An 8,284-nucleotide genomic window follows, 5' to 3' on the forward strand; every position below is an offset into this window, starting at 1 on the left:
AGGGCCTAGGTGGCATCACAGTTCCTTTGTCCCTCTAAGAAGCGGAACGAATTCAAACCGGTTCGGGCCAGTTCAGACCAGTGACTGAACTCCAGGTCACCTCAGTTCAAAAGGTCAGTGTCTTTGTTAGCAATTCGAATTAACCTCAATAGGTTTCTGCAGCCTCTGGCCAACAGTTCAATTACTGTTTTAGCTACAAATTTTTGATTCCAATCCACCTGGGCAAGATCCCTTTTTAACTCACTGAAATCTACCTTCCTCCAGTTAAGCATTTTTAGATTTGATTGTACCTAATCCTTTTCCATAACTATTCTAAACCTAATGATATTATGATCACTGTTCCCCAAATGTTCCCCCACTGATACATGATCCACCTGCCCCACTTCAATCTGCAGAACTAGATCCATCGCTGTTTCCTTCCTCGTTGGGCTGGAAACACACTGTTCCCGAAAATTCTCTTGAACACATTTCAGGAATTCCTCCCCCTCTTTGTCCTTTACTTTGTTACTATCCCAGTCTATACTGAGATAATTGAAGTCCCCCATTATCACTACTCCATAGTTCTTGCATATTTCTGTAATTTTTCTGCAAACGTTCTCCTCTATCTCCTTCCCACTATTTGGTGGCCTATAGTATACACCCAGTAGCGTAATAGCTCCTCTATTGTTCTTTAATTCTAACCAAATGGATTCTGTCTTTGACCCCGCAACTACATCATCCTTATCCGGAGCTACAATATTTCCTTGGATTAGTACTGCCGCCAGCCCCTCCTTGCCTTCCTTCCCTTTCTTGCCTCAATATTAAGTACCCAATCCTCCCCTTCTTTGAGCTAGCTCTCTGTTATTGCACTACACCATAATATGTGGCGACTTGAATCTGCAGCTCACTAACCTTATTTACCACGTGATGTGCATTTACACACACGAACTCCAATCTCATCTTAGACTGCCTCGCATTTGCCCACTGTCTGATTCCTCCTATTTCTGAACTAGTTTTTACTGCAGAGCTAATTGTGCCTCCCAGTCATCTGTGCAGCTTGTTTCTCTTCTCTAACGTTTCATCCTGATGCCCGCCCCCTACCAAATTAGTTTAAACCCTCCCCCACAAGTCTAGTTAACCTCCCCGCGAGGAGATTGGTCCCAGCTCTGTTGAGGTGCAACCCGTCAACCTTGAACAGCTCCCTCCTGCCTCAGAGCTGGTCCCAATGCCCCAGGAATCTGAGGGCCTCTCTCCTGCACCATTGTTCCAGCCGCGTCTTTATCTGTCTTATCCTACTATTCCTATGTCATTGGTTCCCACATGGACCACAACTTCTGGCTGTTCCCCTTCACCCCTCAAAATGTTCTGCGCCCACTTGGTGATACCCGTCATTCCTGGCACCAGGGAGCCAACACACGTCGGCGGTTGCAGAAACGCTTGTCTATCCCACTAACTCTCGAATTCGCTATAACAACTGCATCTAAGTGTTGTCTAATCAAGGTTCCATGCAAGTAATGGTAGAGTGAGGAATATGCCGGGCCATGAGGTTAAAGATTGTATTGGAATACAATTCTGCTGCTGATGGCCCACAGCGCCTCATGGATGCCCAGTTTTTACCGTCATATTCCCCTGTGCATTCCCAGTCTATCGTGGACGGTTAAAGTCATGTACACTGTTTAAATCTATACTGCTCCAAGCTTCATTACAGTCATTGCAGGGCAAGCCTTTGTGTCTAAGATATTTCTCAATGAAAACTGTGGTAGATATTTCTCCATTCACTCAGTCACCGCTATTCGGGTTACTGCACCTTGCAGCCGTTCACTTTAAATAAGGTAACGGCAACTCAAACTAGTGGACAGGGACTGCAGAGCTTTGATCTGATCCGTTGGTTGAGGGATCACTTAGCTCTGTCTATAACATGTTGTTTCCGCTATTTAGCATGCATGTAGTCCTGAGTTGCAGCTTCACCAGGTTGGCATCTCATTTTAGGTACGCCTGGTGTTGCTCCTGGCATGCTCTTCTACACTCCTCATTGAATCAGGGTTGGTCATCTGGTTTGATGGTGATGGTAGAGTGAGGAATATCACAAATATTCTACATGGAGGCTTTAAGCCTTTAGCATTTCTTGGTTAATATTGAAAGCAACAATTTCTAGACAACTGTTCCTTTGTAAACGCAAAAAAATCTCTCAATTCGTCACATTAATTATAGAGATTTCTTCTGTGTAATTTTATCATTGTATTTGGTTAAACTGTTGCTGCAGCACCGAGAATCATAGAAAGGTTACAGCACGAAGAAGGCAATTCGGCCCCTCGAGTCCAGGCCGGCTCTATATAAGAACAATCCAGCGAGACGCACTCCCACGCCCTATCTCCATAGCCCTGCAATTTTTTCCCTCTCAAGTATTTATCCAGTTCCCTTTTAAATGCCACGATTGAATCTGCCTCCACCACCCCCTCGGGCAGTGCATCCTAACCACTCGTGGGTAAAAAAGATTATCCTCATGTCAACTTTGGTTCTTTTGCCGATCAACTTAAATCTGTGTCCTCTGGTTCGTGGCCCTTCCGCCAATGGGAACAGTTTCTCTCTATCGACTCTGACCCGACACTTCATGATTTTGAATACCTCGATCAAATCTCCTCGCAACCGTCTCTGCTCTCAGGAGAACAACCCCAGCTTCTCCAGTCTATCCACGTAACTAAAGTCTCTCATCCCTGGAATCATTCTAGTAAATCTCTTCTGCACTCTCTCTAAGACCTTCACATCTTTCCTATAGTGCGGTGTCCAGAAGTAGAAACAATACTCCAGTGTTTTATAAAGGTTCATCATGACTTCCTTGCTTTTCTACTCGATGTCTCTACTTATAAATCCCAGGATCCCGTATGCTTTTTTAACCGCTTTCTCAACCTGCCCTGCAACCTTCAAGGATTTGTGTGCATATACCCCCAGATCTCTCTGTTCCTGTTCCCCTTTTAGAATTGTATCCTTTAGTTTATATTGCCTCTCCTCGTTCTTTCCACTGAAATGTATCACTTCGCATTTTTCTGCGTTAAATTTCATCTGCCACGTGTCCGCCCATTCCACCAGCCTGTCTGTATCCTCTTGAAGTCTATCACTAGCCTCCTCACTGTTCACTACCCTTCCAAGTTTTGTGTCATCTGCAAATTTTGAAATTGTGCCCTGTACACCCAAGTCCAAGTCATTACTATATATCAAAAAAAGCAGTGGTCCCAGCACTGACCCCTGGGGAACACCACTGTACACCTCCCTCCGGTCCGAAAAACAACCGTTCACCACTGCTCTCTGTTTCCTGTCCCTTAGCCAATTCTGTACCCATGTTGCTGCTGCCCCCTTTATTTCATGGACCACAGTCTTGATGATAAGCCTACCGTGCGGCACTTTATCAAACGCCTTTTGAAAGTCCATATACACCACATCAACTGCATTGCCCTCATCTACCCTCTGTTACCTCATCAAAAAGCTCCATCAGATTAGTTAAACACGATTTGCCTTTAACAAATCTGTGCTGGCTTTCGCTAATTATACGAACATACGAACATTCGGCCCTTCGTGCCTGCTCCGCCATTTGATAAGATCATGGCTGATCTGTGTTCTAGCTCCATATACCTGCCTTTGACCCATATCCCTTAATACCTTTGGTTGCCAAAAAGCTATCTATCTCAGATTTAAATTTAGCAATTGAGCTGGTATCAGTCCTGCCCTTTTTTGAGCCAGGTCTCCGTTATCGCCACGTCATCATATTCCCATGTGGCGATTTGGGCCTGCAGCTCACCAACCTTATTTACCACGCTTCGTGCGTTTACACACATGCACTGTAAAACAGTCTTAGACTTTCTTGTACTCTCTTAGTCTGATCCCACCAATACTCTTCTGTTACTTAATCTAGTGCAATCTTTCTCCCTCCATCCTTTGTGCCACTTGTTTCTCCTTTCCATTGTTACATCCTGGTGACCATCCCTCTGCCAAATTATTTTAAACCCACCCCCATAGCACTAGCGAACTTCCTCCCGAGAACATTTGTGCCAGTTCTGTTGAGGTGCAACCCGTCCGGCCTGTACAGGTCCCACCCTCCCCAGAACCTGTCCCAAGGAATTTAAAGCGCTCCCTCCTGCACCATCTCTCCAGTCACGCGTTCATCTGCTCTATCCTCCTATTTCTCGACTCACTGGCGCGAGGCACCGGGAGTAATCCGGAGATTACGACCCGTTACAATCCCATCCATTGCAATGCTCAAGTTTGAGTTAATGATGCAGCCACCGTTATAATCCAACCATTAAAATACTCATGCTTGAAATAATAATGAAGCCACTGTTCCAGTCCTATTCTTACTATGCTCCAGTTTGAGTTCATTATTCATCCACTATTACTGATCTTTCTGTTCCACCCATTTATTCTTGTCTTTCTCTGTATATTGGTGCACATTCACTCTCTGCTCAGTGTTGCAGTCCTAGTCCACGTGCGACCGATTCCTCCATTATTATTCCGCTCATTGCCTTCAATCCGCAATCTTAATGCATTGGTTGTTGCAGTCCGGCCTTCTGCCTGTGGCCGAAATCTTCCCATTCACTCTTGTCGTCCTGTTCCTTGAATCGCTCTATGTCGGTTATATTCCCCCATACATTCCACCGCTGTGTTGTCCACATCAGAGTCAAGCTTGTTGGCGAACAAGTGTTTCTGTCGGACGATCCAGTGGAGATCTCCAGGCCCATATATACAGAGCTGATGGCGGAACCTGCCTGTACAAACATAATAACATAAGAATACAAGAAATAGGAGCAAGAGTAGGCCAATCGGCCCCTCGAGCATGGTTGATCTGATCCTAACCTCAAATCTAAATTCATGTCCAATTTCCTGCCCGCTCCCCGGAACCCCGAATTCCCTTTACTTCCAGGAAACTGGCTATTTCTGTTTTCAATTTATTTCATGATGTAGCTTCCACAGCTTCCTGGGGCAGCAAATTCCACAGACCGACTACCCTCTGAGTGATGAAGTTTCTCCTCATCTCAGTTTTGAAAGAGCAGCCCCTTATTCTAAGATCATGCCCCCTAGTTCGAGTTTCACCCATCCTTGGGAACATCCTTACCGCATCCACCCGATCAAGCCCCTTCACAATCTTATATGTTTCAATAAGATCGCCTCTCATTCTTCTGAACTCCAATGAGTAGAGTCCCAATCCACTCAACCTCTCCTCATATGTCCACCCCCTCATCCCCGGGATTAACCGGTTGAACCTTCTTTGTACTGCCTCGAGAGCAAGTATGTATTTTTTAAAGTATGGACACCAAAACTGTATGCAGTATTCCAGGTGCAGTCTCACCAATACCTTATATAACTGCAGCAATACCTCCTTGTTGTTATATTCCATCCCGCTAGCAATAAAAGCCAACATTCCGTTGGCCTTCTTGATCATCTGCTGCACCTGCATACTAACTTTATGATTTTCTTGCACTAAGACCCCCAGATCCCTTTGTACTGCAGTACTTTCCAGTTTCTCGCCATTAAGATGATAACTTGCTCTCTGATTTTTCCTGCCAAAGTACATAACCTCACATTTTCCAATATTGTATTGCATCTGCAAATCTCCGACCACTCACCCAGCCTGTCTATATCCCCTTGTAGGTTTTTTATGTCCTCCTCACTCTCTACTTTCCCTCGCATCTTGGTATCATCTGCAAACTTTGATATGTTTCACTCGGTCCCCTCCTCCAAATCGTTAATACAGATTGTAAAGAGTTGGAGACCCAGCACCGACCCCTGCGGAACACCACTGGCCACTGGTTGCCAGTCCGAGAATGAACCATTTATCCCAACTCTCTGCTTCCTGTTAGATAACCAATCCTCCACCCATGCCAGAATATTACCCCCAATCCACTGATTCTTTATCTTGAGCAATAATCTTTTATGTGGCACCTTGTCGAATGCCTTCTGGAAGTCTAAATACACTACGTCCACTGGTTCCCCTTGATCCACCCTGTACGTTATGTCCTCAAAGAACTCAAGCAAATTTGTCAGACATGACTTCCCCTTCGTAAAGCCATGCTGACTTTGTCCTATTAAATTATGTTTATCCAAATGTTCCGCTATTGTCTCCTTAATAATAGACTCCAAAATTTTACCCACCACAGATCTTAGGCAAACTGGTCGATAATTTCCAGCCTTCTGCCGACTACCCTTTTTAAATAAGGGTGTTACATTAGCAGTTTTCCAATCTGCTGGGAACTTTGCCGAGTCCAGAGAATTTTGGAAAATTATTACCAAAGCATCCACAATCCCTACTGCCACTTCCCTCCAGACCCTAGGAAGTAAACCATCAGGTCCAGGGGATTTATCCGCCTTGAGTCCCATTAATTTACTGAGTACCAATTCCTCAGTGATTTTAATCGTATTTAGCTCCTCCCCGCCGCCCCCCCCCCCTCTAGAGCCCCCTGTTTGTCCAGTGTTGGGATATTCTTAGTGTCCTCTACCGTAAAGACTGAAACAAAATGTTTGTTCAGCATTTTTGCAATCTCCATGTTTCCCACCATTAATTTCCAGGTCTCATCCTCGAAGGGACCTATGTTTGCCTTCGCCACCCTTTTACATTTCATATAACTGGAGAAACTCCTGCTATCTGTTTTTATATTTTTTGCTAATTTATTTTCATAATCTATCTTCCCTTTCTTAATCAATCCTTTAGTTACTTTTTGCTGTCTTTTGAAGACTTCCCAATCTTCTCTCCTCCCACTAAGTTTGGCTACCTTATATGTCCTTGTTTTTAGTCGGATACTATCCTTAATTTCTTTACTTAGCCACAGATGGCTGTCTTTTGTTTGACACCCTTTTTTCCTCAGTGGAATATATTCTTTTTCAAAGGCGTAAAATAACTCCTAAAATGAACACCACTGCTCATGTACCGTCTTACCCTTTAATCTATTTTCCCAGTCCACTTTAATCAATTCCGCTCTCATGCCATCATAGTCTCCTTTATTCAAGCTCAGTACGCTTGTTTGAGAACCAACCTTCTCACCCTCTAATTGGATATGGAATGTAACCATGTTATGGTCACTCATTTCAAGGGGATCCTTAACTGGGACATTATTAATTAATCCTGGCTCATTACACAGGACCAGGTCCAAGGTTGCTTGCCCCCTTGTAGGATCAGTTACATACTGCTCAAGAAATCCATCCTTAATACACTCAATAAACTCTTCCTCAAGGCTGCCCTGCCCAATTTGATTTGTCCAGTTAATGATAGTTAAAATCCCCCATAATTATAGCTGTTCCCTTATTACATGCCCCGACTATTTCCTGATTAATACTTCTTCCAGCAGAGTTCAACTATTAGGAGGCCTATATACTCCGCCCACTCGTGTTGTTTCCCCTTATTGTTTCATTATGCTGATCCTTTGTCCCAATATCATTTCTCTGTATTACAGTGATTCCTTCCTTTATTAACATAGCCACCCCACCTCCCCTTCCTTCCTGCCTCTCCTTCCTGATTGTTAAATATCCTGGCATATTTAATGCCCAGTCGTTGTCACCCTGCAGCCATGTTTCTGTAATGGCCACAAGATCATACCCATACGTATTTATTTGTGCCGTTGACTCGTCCATTTTGTTACGAACGCTACGTGCATTCAGATAAAGAACTTTCAAATATGTTTTGTGACACTTAGTTCCTGCTTTTTCCTTTAGCATTTTACCTTTTACTCCATACCTTCTATCCCTTCCTGACACGCTTTCCTCTGTCTCCCTGCTCAGGTTCCCAACCCCCTGCCACAGCTTTGATGCTGGGTTAATCGCCTTCCGCCTTCTAGTTTTTATTTTATCTGTCGTGCCTAAAGTACACTTTCTTTCCGCTGCTCTACGCTTTTCCCTTTCACTTGTTCTTGAACAACTGTTTGTACTATTTGTATTATAGATTTCCCCTGGGTCTTCCCCTCTCTTGCTGCTCTGATCTTTATTCCCTTCTGACTCCCCGCTCAGGTTCCCATCCCCCTGCCACTCTAGTTTAAACCTTCCCCAACAGCACTCGCAAACACCCCCGCGAGGACATTGGTCCTGGTCCTGCTCGGGTGTAACCCGTCACGCTTGTACAGGTCCCACCTTCCCCAGAACCGGTCCCAATGTTCCAGGAATCTAAATCCCTCCCTCCTACACCATCCCTGTCGCCACGCATTCATCCTGTCTGTTCTCCTGTTCCTTCACTCACTAGCACGTGGCACCGGTAGTAATCCTGAGATCACGACCTTTGAAGTCCTGCTTTTTAATTTATCTCCCAACTCCTTAAATTCACCTTGAAGGA

General features: G+C 44.6%; 1 protein-coding gene across 1 annotated transcript in view; it reads right to left on the reverse strand.

The window, feature by feature from the left end:
* Nucleotides 1-4,563: 4,563 nt before the first annotated feature.
* The window catches only part of LOC137313913 (beta-1,3-galactosyl-O-glycosyl-glycoprotein beta-1,6-N-acetylglucosaminyltransferase 3-like), a gene marked incomplete at its 5' end in the record, with an annotated part of 13,739 nt that continues 10,018 nt past the window's right edge, over nucleotides 4,564-8,284 (reverse strand). Inside the window, one exon of the mRNA XM_067979639.1 lies at nucleotides 4,564-4,743. Coding sequence (XP_067835740.1) covers nucleotides 4,564-4,743 — 180 coding nt within the window. The remainder of the gene's footprint in view (nucleotides 4,744-8,284) is intronic.

The sequence above is a fragment of the Heptranchias perlo genome, unplaced genomic scaffold (genome assembly GCF_035084215.1).
Source record: "Heptranchias perlo isolate sHepPer1 unplaced genomic scaffold, sHepPer1.hap1 HAP1_SCAFFOLD_49, whole genome shotgun sequence".
NCBI classification, from domain to species: Eukaryota; Metazoa; Chordata; class Chondrichthyes; order Hexanchiformes; family Hexanchidae; genus Heptranchias; species Heptranchias perlo.